This window comes from Chlorocebus sabaeus, chromosome 8 (assembly GCF_047675955.1).
Source record: "Chlorocebus sabaeus isolate Y175 chromosome 8, mChlSab1.0.hap1, whole genome shotgun sequence".
Classification (NCBI taxonomy): domain Eukaryota; kingdom Metazoa; phylum Chordata; class Mammalia; order Primates; family Cercopithecidae; genus Chlorocebus; species Chlorocebus sabaeus.
Window position 1 is genome coordinate 116,652,693 of NC_132911.1, and position 22,186 is coordinate 116,674,878.

Genomic DNA, 22,186 nt, shown 5'->3' on the forward strand with positions numbered 1-22,186 from the left:
GACATACCTGTTTTGTAAAAAATACTAATTCAATTGTTATAAAAAGTTGAGAATAAATATTCAACTCTCAGAAGAATAAAAATGATAAAGACCTGAGGGAAACATGGAAAGTCATGATTACAAACCCTTCAGAGGAGATCAGATTCTTGAAGGAGGTGATATAGAAGAAGTGAGTTTTGAAGTTGTAACTCTGAAAAATTTTTATTTTAGTAAGTGAGAAGATAAAGTAAATTCAACAAAAGAGTGAAAAATGGGTAGTCAATGGCTACACTCAAGGAGAGCAAGCTATTTCTCGTACATTCAAGAGAGCTTATAATAATTACAAATGCTTTAGCAGTACGGTAAAGAAAGAACTGCCACAGATGTAGGCCATTCTTTAGGAAAGTTTACTTGTGAAGTGGGGAGAGACAGAAAACCTTTGGAAGCTTCTATATATTAATGGTCTATTTGTAATTACCAAAATAAGATTTATAAATTAATATACTAGCATATTTAGAAAGTTCATGTTAGAAGAATGAGTGAAAATGACTTTATATTCAAAAGTATGGTTGATTTACATTATGATAATAAATTTTTCCTGAATATACATTATGCAGTAGGGTTTTAATAGTACCAAATGAGTGGCATGTTCCCTGCTGTTTCACTACTGAGATATACCAGCATTTTAATAATCCAGATATGAATCCAAAATTCGGAGTCCTAATTGTTATTTGCTCTCAAGAGAAGCCCAAATTTATGTTCATATCTAGTGTGACATAAGAGATTTCAATATATCTTTTAAAATCTTCAAAACTCTCCTTTTCCTCTATATCTTCCTGTTCAGTCAGAAAAAGCATCAATTAAGGCATTTCCCGCAGAAAGAAAGTCTATGAATATAAGGATTCCACAAGCCGAGCTTTCCCAAAAAGTTGGTTATAATTTTAAGGGTATTTAAATTTTTAATTTATTTTTCAGCATAGAAAATGCTTCCAACTTTGTATCTTTTTGGCAGCATTTCTCCCTTTAAAAACTTGTTATATTCTATAGGTATTTCAAATTAGAAACAAAGCTTTTACGATTTCAAAACACAGCTGCTGGGACTATCACCTTGGAGAGTAGAGCACAAATGGTAACCAAAATATAACAAGTAAGACACCTTACTTCTCCAAGGATTTTCTCATGGATTTCCTTGGTGATTATAAAAATATTGATTACGTGCAAACAAAACTGTTTCTGTTTTGTCAACTGCTATCTATAAGCCATTTACTAATACGATGAATTTGAAGTCCTGCTACAAAGTCATGTGATTAGAAAATTAACAGAAAATTCTAAACTGCAGTTTTGCTGTTTTAAACAATTCAATTAATTACATGCATTGAGCTCTCTTCATCACACATACAGAAACATGAATACTCATATCTGATTACAAGGATCTTATACTTAAAAAAGTTTCTAAAAGACAAGAAAAAAAAATCTGGGTACTATAATGAAGGAAAACATGATACTAAGAAATTAAGAACCAGATAGTAACTGATTGGAAAAATAAGAAAAGCTTTATAAAAGAGGACTTTGAGTGAGCACTTGAAGAATGTGTAAGATAGCACAGGCAAAAAAATGCTAAGATATAACATTCCAGGAGGAAGAAACAACAGAACTAAGTAGTCATGGAAAATCAGATACATTTGAAGCCAACTATGTGGGACAATTTGTCACCACACAAAATATGAAGGGAAGATTGGGGATATTTTGAAGCATTTTGAATGCCAACACGGAGTATTTTTTGCATAAGTAGGCGACAGGAAAGCTCTGCTGGTGTTAAAGTTGGAAAAACACATTATTGTAGATGTTATAGATGGAAACTGTGGATGAGAAGGAGAAAAATCGGCAGCTTGTAAAACTGACATCACAATTTTCTAAAAATGTGTAAATAAACGATTATCTAAGATAATACCCATGCAAATGCAGATGAGAGAACTACTCTTATCTCTTCTGCATCTCTTCATAATTGAAATATCTCTTTTATCCCTAAAGTTTTCATTCAGAGATTACTGCAATGCTAGGAAAATCATGAAACAGTAAATATCTGAGGTTGTAACATGCATTCTAGAGAAAACTTTAGTAATATATTATCATTAAAATAACATATGTATATGTGCATACATATCACTTAGTTAAAAATATAATATGAACTCACATGTATGTCTTTATTTTAAATTTTAATAGACTTCATTTCCTAGAGAATTTTCAGGTTTATAAAATAATCACAGAGAGTACAGAGGGTTCCCAAACACAACCCCTCTCTCTCCAACATAACACAGTTTCTCCCATTATTAATATTACTTTATTAGCATGGTACATTTTTTTTTCAATGAATGAATTAATATTAAAATATTTAATTAATTAAAGTTTATAGTTTACATTAGGGTTCACTCTGTGTTCTATGGGTTTTGACAAATACATAGTGTCATTATTCACTATTACAGTATTAGACAGAATAGATTCACTGCCTTTATATGTCCCCTGTGCACCCTCTATTCATCCCTCACTTCATCCCCCTGAACTCCTGATAACCAGTGAATTTTTTTTTTTTTTTTTACTGTCTCTATAGTTTTGTCTTTTCCAGAATGTCTTATGGTTGAAATTTTACCTAGGAGCATAATTGTTGGTAAACCCATGTTTGGTTAAAAAATAACCAAAAAACAAAAAACAACTGTCACCAGCTGGTGTGAGTGTAAATTAGTTCATCCACTGTGGAAAGCAGATTTGCAATTTCTCAAAGAACTTAGAACTACCATTCAACCCAGCAATACCATTATTGGGTATATACCCAAAGGAAAATAAATCATTCTACCATAAAGAGACATGCACAGGTATGTTCACTGCAGCACTATTCACAATAGCAAAGACATGGAATCAACCAAAATGTTCATTAGTGATAGACTGGATAAAGAAAATATGTTACATATATACCATGAAATACTATGCAGCCAAAAAAACAATGAGTTCATGTCCTTTGCAGCAATATGGATGAAGCTGGAGGCGAAGATCCTAAGCAAACTAACAGGAATAGAAAACCAAATTCGAAGTGTTCTCACTTACAAGTGGAGACTAAACATTGAGTACACATGGACAGAAAGAAGGCAACAACAGACACTGGGGCCTACTTGAGGTTGGAGGGTGAGAGAAGGGTGAGAATCAAAAAACTACTTCCTGGACATTATGCATATTACCTGGGTGACAAAATATAATCTGTACACTTTAAATCCCTGTGACATACAATCTACCTGTATAACAACTTGTATGTATACCCCTGAAACTAAAAGTTTAAAAATAATAAATTAAATTAAATTAAATTAGAAAGCTGTCAGAATGTCTTCCAAAGTGGCTTTATTATTTTGCATTCCCACCAGCAGTACATGAGCATTCCTGTTCTTTCACTTTCTCGGCAGCATTTTGTGTTGTCAGAGCTTTGGACTTTAGCTATTTTAATAGCTATGTAATCGTTTCTGGTTGTCATATTAATTTGAAGTTCCCTAATTACATATGATAATGAGCTTTGTTTATATGTCTATTTGCCATCTCATATATCTTCTTTGGTGAGAATTCTGTTTTGATGTTTTGCCTATTGTGTAACTGAGTTGTTTGTTTTCTTATTGTTAAATTGTAAGCAATTTTTCCATATTTAACACACGGAATATATTTTTATTAGATATGTAATTTGCACATTTTTTTCCAATCTGTGGCATGTTCTTTCTTTGTCTTCATAGTGCTTTTTACAGAGCAGATGTTTTAATTTTAATGAAGTATGACTTATCTTTTTTTATTGATTATACTTTTGATGTTTTATGAACGAACTGAAATTTCACTTGGATAGGGGCACCAGGAGAACTTGCCATGAGTTCTTTTGAATTTTCAGGGGTAGAGACTGGTAATTCTATCCAAAAACCAGTGTGGCTTTCATAAATGGAGGCAGTAATTCACTGAGTAATCACAATCTAATGTTCCTTTGAGATGATAAGGGCCCAAGAAAGGATATAACTGTTAATTTAGGCCCTGGCTAAAAGTACCTTATATCGTAACAAATTGATTTATCTTTTGTCTGTTATTTTTATTCCTTTACAAGCTTTCCATGTTTTATTCTTTGGGGTGGTTTCCATATCTTATATGAGAATAATTTTTGTATTACATTTTTGAAATACATACAAAGTTCTTTTTCCCCCTTTGAAACCGATGAGTCTACAAATACTTCCACTTCTGCTTCTGAAACCGACCTTGACCTGAAACTGATCCACTCTCCTTTTAAAAGTCCCCCAATTTATACCTCTACTTGAAGATTTCTTTGCTCCTGATCCATGTTTCTAATCTATATGCCTGAAAGAATTATTAGCACATTCCCAAACGCACTGAGCTTTATCATACTTTTGCACAATCCTTTTTATGTTTGTACCTAGGAAGCTCAGTAATACTAGGTAGAAATTATAAAACCAAGCAGATTCATTATCATCAATCTCAAAAGGGCACTCAAACTTACTTAGCAAGGCAACATTTCTACATCAAGCTTGCTTTCCCACTCTTGGTAAAAAACTATTTTTCATTTTCTCTCAGTCTTAAATTTTCTCTCCCATCCATCCTCATCTCCTTATACACACATTTTCATTTGATGGCCTTGCTAGACACAGCATTACTAATGTAAAAGTATTAAACATGAGCTTTCTCACCTTCCCATCACAAAATATGTAGGCCTAGCAATATCTCTTCTCCATTCCTCTATCTTCCTTTCTATTAGATTGAAAATAATTCCACACTACCTGTCCTTGGGATCCCATTTATTTTCTCCTACAAAATTATGTTTCTTTATCTCTACCCTCTCTTTCAATGCCACCAGTAGATTTCTCTCTATAGAATTATTTACATCAACTAATAAACATGCTTTGGTCTCTTGATTATCTAACAATAAAGTCTCTTGATTTCCTAATGACTACATAAATGCCCTATTATTTCCCTGGTTTATATAACTTGATGTCACCAAGCTGTAAACTATCTGAACTGTCTTAATTCACTCTTCAGCATTTTTAAGTTGATTTTCAACCTCTGTCATTCCACTGAAATCACTCCTGTCAACAACCTTCATGTTGTCAAATTCAAAAGATAGTCTTCTGTCCTCCATGCTCAATTTTTCAATAGTCCCTGTTTGCCCTTTAAAAGACTTCTTCTTTTACCTCAGTTACCCTTTTAGGTATTGTCATATTCCTCTGGTCTCTCATGAGCAGGATTTGGCAGCTCTTTGTATTCTATCAGTTTGCCAAATAGATATTTGAGATGACATTACAAGTTCTCTTGTCTTTCTACTTATTTAAAGTGATGTTATTTACACATAATTTTTTAAAGAAAATGATGTTTAACATTTTTTATAATATGTATGTGCCTATAGTTCCCTGATATCTCTGAATTTCAATTATGTTCAACTAATCACTTAACATATCTGCCTAGAAATCTCTAAATCTTCTAAAATGTACAACTTCAAAACTGAACTCTCAATTTTTCTCCAGAAATCTCCGAATGTTCACACTTTATTAAACATTATAATTTATTCCATCCTCACGTTGTTCAAACCCTGAAAATTGAGCCTAATCCTTAATTATTTCATTTTTCTTACTCTCCACATCAAATTTTCATGGGATATTAAAGCTTTCATCTTCAAAAGGTATCTTGAATCTGTCTCGTTCCCTGCCAACCGCCATAGTCCAAATCTCCACTGTCTTTCACCTAGGCTACTAAAGAAGGCTAACTAAAATTTAGGTTTTCTTCAATCCCTGAGCTAAAATGGAAAGCCTGATCTACTGAACATGTAAATTGGATCAGGTCACTTACAAATCTTTACAACTTCCCTTCACAGGCAGGTGAGCTAAATGAGTAAGGAAGCCTATGTGTACACAAGGCAAGCCAGGGAGATCCTGCCCAGCCTAGAGAGAGAAGTTGTTAATTGGTTTTGAGCAGATGTTACTCTAAAAAGTATGCAGGTTTAAGTTGCCAAATATAATAAGAGAATACCGAAATATGTGTGTGTGTGTTTGTATAATTTTCTGAGTTTTAAATGTTGCCTCCATAAAAAAAAAACAAAAACAAAAAAACAAAAAAAAAAACACTATGTATTTAAAACAAAGCATATCTTCAGTCCATATTAGGCTGAATGGCTGACGATTTACTTTCTCTGCCACAAATATTTGGTTTCTCTTTATTTCCTTTACTTAATTCTATTCTTTTCTCCTATTTACCCTCTATAATTGAGTTTCACTGAACTCTATTTTGTGAAACAGGTCATCAAGCACTTTCTTTTCGGGCTATTCCTTCCCTGCTGGTGGGACACATATACTCTTCCAATATCCATGGGAGTAGGACCTTCTTAAATTATGTGGGTACACACCTTGAGACATCTTTATTCTCTGTCATAGAATCTTACTATTTTCTTTTTGACTTCTGAGTAGTTTTCTAAATTTGTGATTACATCTGAATGGCTTGAAATCTATTGCACTTGAAGGTAATTTAGCTCGTTGTATTACTATCACATTTTATTATTTTTAAGTTGATTTCTAGTAAATCATTAATCTAATTTGCAAGTCATTGGACCAAGTAAATATTAATGTCATCAGTAATATTGTACATGCTATTTTGTAATAACAGGTTTTATTAATAGAGTACTTATTTTGTCAAAAGCTCTGTGATTACTATGAGGCATAAGTTATCTCATGTGATCTTCTCCTCAACCAAATGAGATATACATTATTATTCTCAATTTTAGAACTGAGGAAACTAACTCTTGCAGAAGACAAGATAATTTATTTCAGGGATATAATCTGAATGAAATTTGTTTGACTTTAAAGCATAATACATTATAATATAGTGATTAAAACATCAGGTTTTGGAGTCTGCAAATAAAGAGTTCAAATCCCAGTTCCATCAAATTATTAGCCAGGTAAACAAACTTCAGTTTTCTCATTTAAAATATAGGGATAAAATAGTAAGTGCTTATAAGATTTTATAAGAAATAAAAAATACTTGGAAAAAAGAAATATTTAATTGCTTATCACTTTGTGGTCTACAAGATATAATCATTAGTAATTAAGACTCAAAGATTTAGTTGATTTTAATAAAATTAGTAAAATAGGTCAAAGTCTGACCAGTCCCCAAATCTTTTGAATTTCTCTTTAGTGTGTTTCTTCAAATACTGTTATCTGTATTAAGTTTTGAGAGTGGTTAAAGTTACGTAAACATTTTAGAAAATTACAATTGTGTTTGTGTGGAAACTGTATTATTATTTTCCACTCCAAGTACAGCAAAATGTAACTAAGTTATTCTGAAAGATCCATGGGGAAAATTTATTATAGGTCTATATTCTAAGAACTACTTTTTTTTCTTCATAGGGATATTCTTTAGAGTATCACTTGTGCTTTATACAAATAATATGAATAAGTAAAAATAAAAAATATGTGGTACCTATAACTATAAACATTAGCATCAATAATTGAAAAATAAAAACTTTCAATTTTCAATAAAATTGAAAAAATAGGTATTTGTGAGTTTTCATGAGATTATTATTTAATGTTTTGATAGGCTTTTTGTAATCTTTTATTTGTAAAATATAGAGGACTAAGAAAAATTCAAGTTTATTAAAAAGCATTATTTGATAGTTATGTAAATTAATGGCTGCCACAGTATATTACAAAAATTCTCTAGGTTGTCTGTTAACTTAATTTTAAATTAATAAAATTAATACTAATTTATGATGGACATAAAACTTCTACTCCAGTTAGAATTACACAATACAAATAAGGTGTTTATAGAAAATCTGCTGGAAGGTTTTACAGGCATTGCCTCATTTGAAACTCACTATTATATGTGATAAATATGATTTACATGTTGCAGAAGAAGAAACTCAGGCAAACAGGATAGAACAACTTACCCAATATCAGACAACTAATAAGTAGCAAAATTAGAACTCAAAGTTATGTCTTTAAAATCTAAATCCCATGATTTTTCACTTACTACATGATGAGAAATTAATCATTTAAACTTAAAAAAGTGTTCTAATAGAGTTAATGTATTACTTAACTAATCCCATTAAAATAATTAAATATTAATAATAATACATTGATAAAATGCAGTTTGATGACACCAAGACTTCATCTTCATATTATTAGCAATTTTAAACATTTAAATTAAAATAAACCTTGACAAGATAAATAATGAAGTCAATATTTTAAAATATTACCTAAAATCTGATCCGATTCTCTTCCCATTTTCTGGTTCTCCTGGATCTGGGCATAAATTGGAAGCTGTTTTAATACCTCCCTCATTTACTGCAAGAGCAGGGGAAAAAAGAAAAAAGAAACAAAATATATGTGATTAGAAAGTTGATGATATTAATTTAAAAATATACATAAAATGCATTCTTATATTTTGTCACTATAATCACTGTCATTTAAGTATTTGTTCAACTATAATTTTATAAACCAATAAAGTAGGCTAAATCATTTTATGAACTAATAAGAAAATAAATTTGCTGTTCATATTCAATAACTTGTACTAGTCTGCATATTAACACATTAATATTTATCACTTTTGTTTTTAGTTTCCATCAAATTGGAAAATCTCTGGAAACACATTCTCAAGGTATCAGTGTTCAGAGCTTTCATTAATCATTGGCAACAAAGAAGTCAACCACCAGTTATGATAGTGTTATTTGGATGCTTATTATTTCTGAAGGTGTAATAAAAAATATGTATGAAAAAAGTTCAGAGTTCTAACACTTCTTATTTGGTATATGATAAAGCAATTTGATCTGCCAGCATTAAAATACAACAGTGGTGCAAATTACCAGGTACTCCTTTAAATGATCACATAATGGTGTAAACCAAAACAATAGCTTTACCCTCAAGCAACTTCCATTAATACGATTTATTTAGCTTTTTTACACATTTCAGCAGTTTCTTCAAAACAGAAAGTCAAAGATGTATTACTATTTTCAGTGAATGTTACCACATTGGATAACTAAATCCCCAAGTTAGATTTTTATTATTCAATCAGATAGTAATGAAATTTTGAGTGATAGTGTTTAATAAATTCAATCTTAAAGTGAACTGGAGGATAAATTCCCTTATTTTACATTTTTATCAATTTACCTGCTCTTTTTAAGAAAAAGCAGTGCCTATGCAGAGATTCCAGAGAGAAAAAAAATTCTAAACCATCCAATGCTTGTTATCCTACACTGTGAACTGAAAACACAGGTAGATCTTTCTTAAAAGAATAAAGATGACTACTTCTACCTTTAGATATTCTAACGCAATAAATCTAGGATAGGACACTGGCATCAGTTTTTTGGGAGTTTTTGGTTTTTATTTTAAAGAGTCTTGCTTTGTCATCCATGCTGGCATGCAGCAGCACAATCATAGCTCACTGTAGCTTTGGACTCCTGGACTTAAGCCATCCTCTTGCCTTGGTCATCCAAGGTGCCAAAGTGCTGGGGTTGTAGGTGTGAGCCATTTTAAAATTAATACTAACTCTCAAGGTAATTCTAATATATAAAGTCAAAATTGAGAACCTCTGGACTACTGAATATAATTTAATTTATTTAATTCAAATTGATAAATCAGATAAGAAGATAGCTATCAGATGCCTGCTCAACAGTTATGGTTGTGGTAAAGTTGTCATTTTCTAAACTAAACATAGGATTTTTCATGTGCTTCCATCACTTTAAAACAAAATTTTCTTAGTATTACCAATGATGTCCTTCTTGCCAACTGTATTACAGCTCACTAATTCATATCATATGATATTTGTGCTTTTCTGATTCTCTAACTTGCTATACAATCTCTCTTTACCTTTCTGGGTTTTTTGGCCAGTCTTACTTTTGCTGATTCTACTACAGCAGACAAATTCAAAGGCATCAGTTCGCAACTCTCTATATTTGAATTTCCCTCCTGCCTTGACAGAATGACCTGTTTGCTAATGACTTCTAATCTTTTTGAAGTTCCTTTCTCAATTTTTCAAAGGCCTATTTAATTATCTACCAAAGTTTCCATTGTCATCTAATCTATCTTCTCAAATTCAACCTAATCACTTTGATGCTTTTGTGACTTCATTTTCATCCATCTCCAATACATCTTGAATACCAGAGGAGGAGTAAACTTTCTAAAACACAGTTTTTATTACTGTTCAAATCTCCACTTATTCTGGATTTTCTACTGCATCAATTTTATTTTTCACTAGTCACTAACATGCATTCATCACTGAAGTTCCGTTGTCTGTTCGCTGTTCTACAATTTGCTGAACATACTGATTCCACACATTTATGTTTTCTCCATGTCTCCATGTTTTCCTTTCCTTCCCCTATAGCTATCAAAGCCCTATCTAATATTCAAGATTTAGCTTAAGTCCCAATTATTCCAAAAGATAATCACTCATTTTTTCCATGTTATTCTAATTTATCTTTTTAAATAACTTGAAGTATTTCATTTGGACAATTTTTTATTTAATTAAAAATTACCTTAACTTATTATGAATTAATAGCTTCACATACCTTTAGTCATCTATAGAAAAAGATTATATACTTGATAAAAATGGAGGAAAAACATACTTATTTTAATATACCTATTTAATATATTTTCAATAAATATGTCCTAGTTGTTTGATTGACAATACCACCTTATATTTGTTGTCAAAGGACTGATCATTTTCTATGAAAAAATATCCTCTTTCCAATCTTTAAAAGGCTTTTGGAAATATTGTAGCATATGTTTATTAAAATGTGAGATTTTAAATGTGCGGTGGAAATGAGGAAAAGAGGTGGCATGACTTAAGCTTAACTGCTTTTTTGTATTATGACATGTAACACAGATTATAGGGTAATGAACAAGCAGCTTGTGAATACATTATTAGAAAATAAAAATAAGAAAAATCCCATTTTTTAACATTTCACTATCATTTTGTGTCAAAATAAAATTTTGTTAAATATTTTATATGAATTTAAATGATAGTTAACACTCACATAATACTATAGGTCCAGAACTATTCTACATACTTTACGTGTGTCACCCCATTTAGTTCTCACAACCATTTTAGGAGTAGCTACTATTATTTTACACCTCCTACAGGTGAGAAAACTGAGTCATGGAGAGGTTAAGAAATATGTCCAAAGTCATATTGCTAGTTAATGGGAATCTATATTTAAACTCAGGCAGTCTGATTCGAGAAATTCTACTTTTAACCCAGAGCTCTATAGCTGCTCAAAAAGTTCGACAAAGCAGAAACTATATCATTAACTACAATTCAAAACATTTTCCCAAACATTTTACCTTAAAATGCAGAGCATGTGTATAATTTCACCACTTTCACCTAATTAATCCCAGTTCTTATTATTTTAATTGTCAAGTTATTTCTGTCTGCTTGAAAGTGTCATTTAAACCACCATTTCTGGACATCTGCAAGAGGAAAAACTTTCTAATTTAAAATGTAAGGATAATGAGAGAGCTTCTGCATGGTACGTGTATTTAATGTTCTTTAATTGTAAATATTTAAAAATTGTTTAAATTAAGAAAAAAAGTACAATCTTTCATTTCTTTTGATATTTTTACATTTCAGAATTTCCCATAGCTAAGTGATGCCAAGACAATTAACTGAAGTTAGTATTCATTCAATCATCTCCTTTCATTTCACAATGCCATTGATGCAACTGGACAGATTTATCACTCATACTTATTTTAATTTGCATAGCAACTTGCATCATTTTAAGAATATGAATGTTCTTTAAAAGTTTAATTACATGAATAGTGTGAGTAAGCATGTTTTCTTATGGCTTCTGATTTATATAGCCCATAATATACCCTAAAGATAAAAATAAGTGGACTCTGACTAAAATTCACCTCCACATTACCTCTTCCAGCTGCTTACATTGTCACTTTTCTCAGATTTTTAAAAATTAGATTTAAATTTTTTTAAAATTTATTTATTATTATTATACTTTAAGTTGTAGGGTACATGTGCATAACGTGCAGGTTTGTTACATATGTATACTTGTGCCATGTTGGTGTGCTGCACCCATCAACTCGTCATTTACATCAGGTATATCTCCCAATGCAATCCCTCCCCCCTCCCCCCTCCCCATGATAGGCCCCGGTGTGTGATGTTCCCCTTCCCAAGTCCAAGTGATCTCATTGTTCAGTTCCCACCTATGAGTGAGAACATGCGGTGTTTGGTTTTCTGTTCTTGTGATAGTTTGCTAAGAATGATGGTTTCCAGCTGCATCCATGTCCCTACAAAGGACACAAACTCATCCTTTTTTATGGCTGCATAGTATTCCATGGTGTATATGTGCCACATTTTCTTAATCCAATCTGTCACTGATGGACATTTGGGTTGATTCCAAGTCTTTGCTATTGTGAAAAGTGCCGCAATAAACATACGTGTGCATGTGTCTTTATAGCAGCATAATTTATAATCCTTTGGGTATATACCCAGTAATGGGATGGCTAGGTCATATGGTACACCTAGTTCTAGATCCTTGAGGAATCGCCATACTGTTTTCCATAATGGTTGAACTAGTTTACAATCCCACCAACAGTGTAAAAGTGTTCCTATTTCTCCACATCCTCTCCAGCACCTGTGGTTTCCTGACTTTTGAATGATCGCCATTCTAACTGGTGTGAGATGGTATCTCATTGTGGTTTTGATTTGCATTTCTCTGATGGCCAGTGATGATGAGCATTTTTTCATGTGTCTGTTGGCTGTATGAATGTCTTCTTTTGAGAAATGTCTGTTCATATCCTTTGCCCACTTTTGGATGGGGTTGTTTGTTTTTTTCTTGTAAATTTGTTTGAGTTCTTTGTAGGTTCTGGATATTAGCCCTTTGTCAGATGAGTAGATTGCAAAAATTTTCTCCCATTCTGTAGGTTGCCTGTTCACTCTGATGGTAGTTTCTTTTGCTGTGCAGAAGCTCTTTAGTTTAATGAGATCCCATTTGTCAATTTTGGCTTTTGCTGCCGTTGCTTTTGGTGTTTTAGACATGAAGTCTTTGCCCATGCCTATGTCCTGAATGGTATTTCAACTTATAATATCAAGTGCTTTGGATCTTTTTCTGAACTCAAACATCATTGGTATCAACACTGTGTTGTTATTTTTATACTAAAACACTTCATATTCTACAAAGAGTTATGTCTTAACTAATTTAGCTTCCCAGTAAAATATTGAATCCTTGAGGGTTGAAAATATATTTTATTCACTATTTTGCCTTCTTAGTCTAGCATAGTGCTGCCATGGAGGAACTGTGGAATGAGTGGATAATATGAATGAATAAAAGTGTAGATTTGAAGAATAGGAAAGAAAACACAACCATTTATGGCAGGTTCACAGTTTCCTCATATTTCCACAATAATATTCTAGAGGAGCCTACTAAAAAATTTGGAAAGACTACTAGTTCATTAATTTTAACATTGTAAAAATATAAAACCTTTTATATTTAATTTAATTTTTTTTAAATCCATAGTTTCTTTTCTTGGTGAAATCAATTTTTGAAAAAGAACAAGGGGTAGATAGGGGCAATTTAGAGTTCAGGTGTAAAAACTGAAAAAAAAAAAAAATCTGAATCAGCCATTTAAACAACCAAACTCTGCCCATGAACACTATTGGAGCTTCCCGAATCTCTTGTTAATTCATTTCTTATTTAAAATCTAAAGGTGCCATTATGAGACCTTCAAATACACACATACTTTGGCAGTTTGGGTATTCGATGTCCTCCGTGCTTACACTGACTTTGGGCCGTGCCTATCACAGAATTGATCATTTTTTCAAAGAACACAAGCTTTATTATTTTTTTTATTTTAAAGATGAATGTCAGATAAAAACTGTCTTTCTTTTTAATTATTTTGTCCTAGGTTGAATAAATAATGTTAAAGAGATGAATATGTGAATGTGTACTTGAAATAGATATATAATAATGATACAAATTAAAACAATATAACTCTACTGCAAACAACCATGAAAGAATATATTTTTGAAATGAGTTATTAAATACTTTAGAAACAAATTATAGTAAAATGAAATTCAAAATAATGTTGGTTTGCTATTTTATGATGATAGTAAATTTGCAAAAAATATTTTCAAGTGAGAATTACTTATCTTCAAAAAATGAAAAAGCAAGAGTGCTTACAAATTTTTTATAGAAAATACAATGAATAAATGCGAAACTTATTTTAAAATTATGGAGCAAATTAACATTTTTGCCTCATATTAACTTTTTGCCTGTCTCAAAGCAAATATTTCTTAAATGAGATCTTTTTATTAGAATTTTTTTCCCTAGATATACAGCCATGTCTAAATTTCCTTTTTGTTCACCTTCATAACCCATGTACAGGAAAAGTGAAAATAATATGTATTTCCACTAAGGCAATATACCAACAGGGATATAGAGTTACATACATCTTACAATGCCTTGATAAATCCTATATCTCTTAGCACAAATAGCCTGAATTTTCCTGAATGTTTGGAAGTCTGAACCATGCAACATGTCAAATAACACAAGTGTAGACAAAATGAGAAGAGGGTAAGCCATTCTAATATGTTCTAATTCTACTTAGAATTCAGAAATAAATATATTGACTACACGAAATATTAGAAAAAGTGTAGTAAAAATAATATTTAATTTTGCTAGCATTTAACTTTTATTTCATGATGACCTGAAGAATTTGATATGTAAGAGTCATCTCACCTGGCAATTTCTTAAATTTATACTTGTTATTATAGAAAATATGTCTTTCTCTCAAAAATGTGTTGAATAATTTATATATAAGTCATATTGTAGCACTGCTTATTTTCCTTAAAAACTGACAGTATCAATCTTGAAAAAGTTTTTAGCCCCCAAAATACATGAAGAAGTATTAATTATACAACCAAACCCTTTGAAATTAGCTGTTTAGTGCTTTTTAAACTGGTAACCCAACCGGATCAACGATTTCCTAGTGATATCTCTTCTGGTTTCGGATTCGTATTCTCAAGTCTAACTGATAAAATGTAAAAATCACATTTGAAAATTATGACACCATTAAATATTTTATAACATAAGACTCCAAGTTTGTTTCTCGATAATTGACATAACTGCTCAATTTTTGTCAATTACTGTTTATATGTACAAGTCAATAAACACTTAGGCAAAGTCCTTTTTGATATAGCTATAATAAATGATTTTTGTTAAAGAAATAATTATAAATTTATTTCATGAGGTGATTTGGAACTGAAGAAAAATAAAATTAAAAAACATGCTCTTGTTGAAGAATGAACAGTAACAATATGTATGAAATTTGACATAACTACTCATATATTAGCAATGTTATTTTGGAAGTCAGGTATTGTGTCATAAATGGCTTGTTTCAAGGTTTCTAATATGCAACAGTATTGTTGACAATTTCCAGCAACTGCTATTAAATTTCACTACAAAAATATATAGCTCTACTAAAAAAAGTCATGTTTGGTTATGGTAAGTTAAATGAATGTTCTAATTCAGTGATTCTTAATCTGAGATTTTGGGATGAACTTCAGAGGTTACATGAAGCCCTGATTTTGTAAGTAAAATTGTGTACTTCAGGCCATTTTATAAGATTTTCAAAAAGTGAATAGCAATAATTAATCATTTTATAAAATATTTGATTTCATAGGTTTATGTAAATTAGCTCAAATTAAGAATGTTTTCTCTTAAATAAAAATTGTTATTTTAAAAGTAATCTTTCTTAGAAAAACACTTACATTGAAATTAAGATATAGTCAATCAAGAATTCCTACAAGAAATCGCCAATTTTAGAAATCTTACTCACTTTTGCCTCACCTTCTAGAACTAAACTTGAGTGTCTCAAGACTTAAGATTAAAAGAATATTTTTACATCTTGAACTATAAAAGAAACTTTATCAAAAATAATCTGAGGCTGGGAGTTTGCCATGTTAATCCATTAACTCAATACACATTTAAATATAAAATATTGAATAATCATCATGCATGTTATACAGATATTAATGCAGTTAATTTGGTAAATACACAAATATTTTGTAAAACACATACAAACAACACAGACACCACAAACTTCACTCTTGCACTAGAGAAAGTAACAAAAAAGAAGTACACTCACAGATAGAAAACTTGTTGCTGTTGTCTTTCCCTGGAAACAATTTAAATCCTCTAGATTTAAAATCTATGGCCTTTTTCACTAGTTAAGAAAACAAACAAAAACATGTATCAGGAAATACAATTTTAAAATGAAATTCAAGTTAACAAATTTTGTTAGCATGGAATTATGCAAGATAAAGAAACCATTTTCTTAAGCGTGATATAGTACCCAGAAGAATTTTTTTTAAGCAATATAATCACTTAGTAAAACACTAAGCAGTATAAAAGGATTTTAAAAATTCCACAGGGAAAATCCTGCATATACATATTTTTCAAACTGTGCTTTTTCAAACTGTTCAAATTTTTATATAAAAGTGAAATCTCAGCAGTTTATCATAAACCACTTGAATTCATCAACTTTTATGGAATAAATTAAACTAGCAAAGTAAAAATGCTGGAATATTAGAATAGTGGGAAGGATTTAATAGGTTTGTTCTTTAAAATAAATTTCCTAAAAATTTAGCCTATTTGAAATGTTAAGACACATTTAAGAATATGACTTAATTAGAAAAATTTAAAACATATTTTAATATTTCTGTCAATCATTTCCATTCATTATCATTGCTTTTGACACTATGTATGAAAGTGAACTACAGTTATTTGGAGCCCATCAAAAATATCTCACTACTATCTTTAGATATAGTAGTTGTACATATTTATGGGATACATAGGATATTTTGATATAAGCATACAATGTGTAATGATCTAATCTGAGTAATTGGTATATTCATCACTGCAAATATCTATTATTTCTTTGTGTTGAAAACATTCCAAATCTTCTAGCTATTTTGAAATATAAGATACTGTTGAATATAGTTGCCCTATTGTGCTATCAAATGCTAGAATTTGTCTTCTTAACCTTCTATCTTACTGTAATTTTGTCCCCATTGACCAATCACTCCTCATCACCCTTCCGTACTTCAATTATTGTCTTTTACAAAACTTAGGGTAAACAAGAAATATAATTAACTTGCTCAGTTACAGTGTGGAACTCTTTACATATTACTTTTTACTAGGTTTCCTTAAATGTTATGCAATTAGGTTTTCTTCATGTTATAAATTTTTAAAGAAGCAAAAATGATTTTTGTTAGATGGTTTAAAATTACTGCTTCACTATTTCTGAATGTTATTCTATGCAATTAGTTCAAATCATGGATATTTATTGGTTTATGAAACATTTTAAGGTAATTTTTTCTTGTTAATAACTTCCAAAGTAGGATAGTAGAGAAAGGTCCTGGTGGTTTATGTGAATATAAGATATGAACTATCTATACACACAGAATATATTTTTAAAAAGAGGTATATTATCTTTGGAGCAGGATTTATAAGACTGATTCTTAGTAAACATTAGTTGTGGGATTTTGGACAAGAATCTGCCTTTTTACCTGCTTTATTCTCTTAAATAAGCAGCTAAGACTAGATGGCCTCTCTCTTTATAGTTCTAAGATTCTTCAATTGTGAATCTTTATTTATGGTGAAAAAATGACTACATCCCTCCCAAGTGACGCTTTTTGTTGTGATTCTCTTCTACCCCCAGCCCCACCCCCATGGTAACCTAAAGTTTAATTCTTCTGAAGTGTTCAGCTGCTCTAAATTTAGTTTTGTCACATGTGAATTTTCTGCTGTCTTAAAATACTTTTTAACAAAATTTGCATTTTGTATTTTCTGGCATAATTCTAGATTTTTCTGTTGGAAACATGAATTATAAGTAGGAATCTACCTCTACTTTTCTCTGCATTATAAGATTTGACTTCATAAGTGTTACAAATAGATCTGAGGATTTCATGGTGATTTTAACACAAGTCTGGATTTCAAAAAGAATAAAGAAAACTAAATGAAAAGATTATCAGACCAAAAGAGAAAACGGCAAAAGAATAAAATCCTACAGATCAAAGAGTTCAAAGTTGTAAATAATAAGTTACTAATACTGGGGGGAAGTGGCAGTGTGTGTAGAAGGGGACAGATTAACATGCCTACTTACAAGTACCTCCATTTAATTATTTGGTTGGGTAAGGTTTTTCCTGCTTCTGAAAGCACCTTAGTTTCTCTTTTATAAGCATCTATATGTCAATTTATCTTGAATAATGATAAATCTATTTTTCTTAAATAAAAACTATAATAATTGTAATACAGATGCAGAAGATGAAAGGTTAGGAGAATATCCATCTTTGGACATGACAAAGTGTGAATTAATAACATAAAATTTAAATTCACAAAAACTATAAAATATGTTAAACAGAAAACAAATACTTTAGTTGTTTATATTTTTAATAGAAAGAATAATATATATCTCCTAATGAATAAATTAAAAGGATAAATCATGTATTAGTTATTTAACATTACAATATATGCCATAAAATATAGCTTCACTATCCATAAAAGATACATGGCATAAATCTTGACTTGTCATCAAGTGATGAGTGCTTATGATGACCATATTTAACTTAGAAAATTAACCTGACTTTTTAACCTGATGCATTTCAGTAATAAGCATGTAAAATTTATTATAGAGTTAACGTTAAAATAAATAATGGTATTTTATATAGGTTAAGGAAAACGTTTAGACAATGTGTCATGTGTGGCAATTGCCTCCACTGTACGGTAAGCTCCTCAAAAAGGCAGAAAAAATATTTTGCTCATGTCATATTTTTGTTTGATTGATTGTTTTGAGAATGAGTATAGCTCGGTCGCCCAGGCTGGAGTGCAGTGGTGCGATCTCGGCTCACTGGAACCTCCGTCCCCCTGATTCAGGCAGTTCCCCTGCCTCAGCCCCCCGAGTAGCTGGTATTACAGGCGTGTGCCACACCCGGCTAAATTTCGTACTTTTAGTAGAGACGGGATTTCGCCATGTTGGCCAGGCTGGTCTGAAACTCCTGTCAGGTGAACCGCCTGCCTTGGCCTCCCAAAGTGCTGGAAAACGGCATGAGCCACCGCGCCGGGTCCTGTTTTTTGTTTGTTTGTTTTTTGAGAAGGAGTCTCGCTCTGTTGCCCAGGCTGGAGTGCAGTGGCATGATACCGGCTCACTGCAACCTCCGCCTCCCAGGTTCAAGCAATTCTCCTGCTACAGGCACAAGTAGTTGGGGTTACAGGCATGCACCACCGTGCCCAGATAATTTTTGTATTTTAGTAGAGACGGGGTTTCACCATGTTGGCCACGCTGGTCTCGAACTCTTGACCTCAAATGATCCACCCGCCTCAGCCTCCCAAAGTGCATGTAATATTTGTATGAGTGTATGAATGAATACATACAATATTGTTAATTCTGAGTCTTTTAACTAAAGGTATTTTGTTGGGAGAATTCCCTTTATCGATCATGAACTACGATGGGAGGAAAGGAGGAAGTAATTTTAAAAAATGAACGCCCAAGATGAAGCATTTTCATTTGCAAATCTCAAGATGAAATACAGAAAAACTATGTATGCTGTAATAATTTTAGAAAGCATTAAATACAAGATTGATAAGCATATGCACAATTCATTTTCTTTTCTTTCATATGCTAAACAATTTTCAATCATTTTTAAAAATTTTCATTACATTTTCGGTTTGACTTTTTTGCTTAGTGTAATAGAAATATTTTACAATACAGGAAAGGCCTGGCAGGGAAGAATACTAGGCCAGCAATCAAATCCCTCTTTATTTAGTTGTAAGCCCTGGACTCTAGCAAAACCACTGTGTTTTGTAACCTATATTAGTTTTAAGTCATGTAGTGGATTATCACTGTGGCGTCTTCCAGGTTGCTTGTTGTCTTCAAGATCAATATAAATTCAAAATTGCATTTAAAAACTTACGAAAAGAAAATGATATTGATTGATTCTTACTTAAACCTCATCTAATTTTCATGTTAATCAGCTAAAGTTATTATTTGAAAAGATTTAAATTAAAATGTCTACTATAAAAATTAACCATATATTCACACATATAAATAATAGCTGGATTTTGTTTCCAATACCAACTTTTATGGTGTAACAGGCATTTGTCGTTATGTTTTATGTTACAAAAACTTTCTAAGTGTAACTTGAGAACATGTGGTATTGGTGGGATAAGACAGATTGGAAAGTAGTATGTGTAGTGTTGGTATTGGCCTTTAATGTTAGGAAATTGATCATATTAAATAGATGTAGTAGAAGGAAATTTAAGTATCAGTTGGAGATTTGGAAAAGGTAACCTTTAATTGGTCCTTTTATCACTGAGCTTCTATAACTTAAAGTCATACAACATTTCCTGGCTTGAAGTTCCTTTAAAAATTGAATCCCTCATTACATAATCTCAAAAGTAGCATAGCTGAAATATATTATTCTATTTCCTTGCTATGCATATATAGTGAAAACATGTGATATGCAGAACATTTATCTTTGAAAAAGAAGAAACAGACATGTTTAGTATTAGCTAGCAGAACATTGTTTTAATTAGAAATAATTTGCTTTCATGTTTGCATGGGGCTCTCACAGAAGACAGTGGCATTTATTAAATGCTTTCAGAACATTCTGAAGCCCTCCTCATTTTCCACTTAGATTATATTCTAATACAATAATGAAGGTAAAATGAATGGAATACTCTAACCTTGTATTTATTTTATTTTTCCAAACTTGTAGTATTTATTTTAACAACAAAGTATCTTGGAAGTGTCAGTAGCTGTATTATAAATCTATAATTCAATCATATCGTAATTCTTTTAAAAAGGAAAATAATTTCTTATGAACAAGTAAGTCACTAGTAGCTTGTTTATGTTTTTGTTTATTTTTGCTTCATTTTAACCTTTCTTTTCAAATGTACAATAATGCCTTTCTCTTCTACTACAAAGTACTGTGTTTGATGATACCTAGATGTGCGTTTCCCACTTTTTATTTTGAATTTATTAATTATAATCTTATCTTTCACTTTATAGTAAACTAATAAACTATACTACTAATAAAATAATTTCCTTTTAATGTTTTGGATATTGAAAATAACTAACATGTCTCTGTGTGTGTATTTGATTTTGAGAAAGTGGCACATATCACTATTGACAGTACATTTATTTACATGAGTACTAAGACTAATCGGTCACTGACTAGGAGGTTAAAGTAATGTCAAAACACAGTGTGCTATTTTTGGCATTTCGCTTACTGGATTAGGAGTTAGCAGACCTATCTTCCGAGTCTATAAGACATGGGACATGTTGACTAATTTTGCTATTCAGTTCTAAGAGATGTAATTCTTAACTATTTAGGAGTAGAATTTGGGCGAGAAGAAAGAAAGACTAATGTAATCAGAATTATCAGTTCTATTTCAGAGATTTAAATGTGTAGGGGAGTTATAAAATTATTTAACTGTATAAAGATGACTTTTTTGTTGTTGGTTTATAAGTAAATAGTGGCTCTATGTTATATGTCAACAAGTACAAAAATTTCACTTTCTTTTTCTACATCCTGTACTAGCTTAACAAAACACTTTTCAGAACATACTTATCACAGAGACTGCTAATGATGACTTCTTTGATGTAATCCTTAGACAAAGAAAAATCAAGAAAATATACTGCTGCTAGACTGAAAAGTAAACAATACTCCTGCAGTATCTCCTTTAACATCTTTCATATAAGGTTTACTACTGTATTAATAATACAAACTTCTGAGAAAGTAATATGACTTATAAATGTTTCTGTAGCATAATTTTTTAAAAAGTAACTAGAGGTATCCTGCAACAATTAGATAAGGTTTCTGGGTCACACAGGAAGAAGATATAATAGAAAACTCAGTGGCATAATATTAAGTAGCTCATGAATCTTTGTGAAAAATATTTTATTTCAAAATATGTTAAAAATAAATGAAGATAAACTTTGTATAACGAAAAGCAATGGCTATAATTTGATGAAAAATGTAGTAGCACAACTAAGTATTTTAAAAAGCACACAAAAAATAAAAATTAAAAAAAGTTCTTAAAGCACAGAAAAATTGATTGGTAGATATAAACACACTAAGGATACACAAGATTTAAAATATTTTTAAATTCATAAATTATGGAATT

At 31.1% G+C, this 22,186-nt stretch overlaps 1 protein-coding gene across 2 annotated transcripts in view; it reads right to left on the bottom strand.

The window, feature by feature from the left end:
- CSMD3 (CUB and Sushi multiple domains 3) overlaps nt 1-22,186 on the bottom strand; it is a 1,272,067-nt gene that overhangs the window by 749,091 nt on the left and 500,790 nt on the right. Inside the window, exons 8-9 of one of the 2 annotated variants that reach the window (XM_008001388.3) lie at nt 16,146-16,223; nt 8,249-8,336 (exon numbers count right to left, since the gene is read on the bottom strand). In XM_008001388.3, coding sequence (XP_007999579.2) covers nt 8,249-8,336; nt 16,146-16,223 — 166 coding nt within the window. The remainder of the gene's footprint in view (nt 1-8,248; nt 8,337-16,145; nt 16,224-22,186) is intronic. The other variant, XM_008001392.3, reaches the window with a different exon arrangement.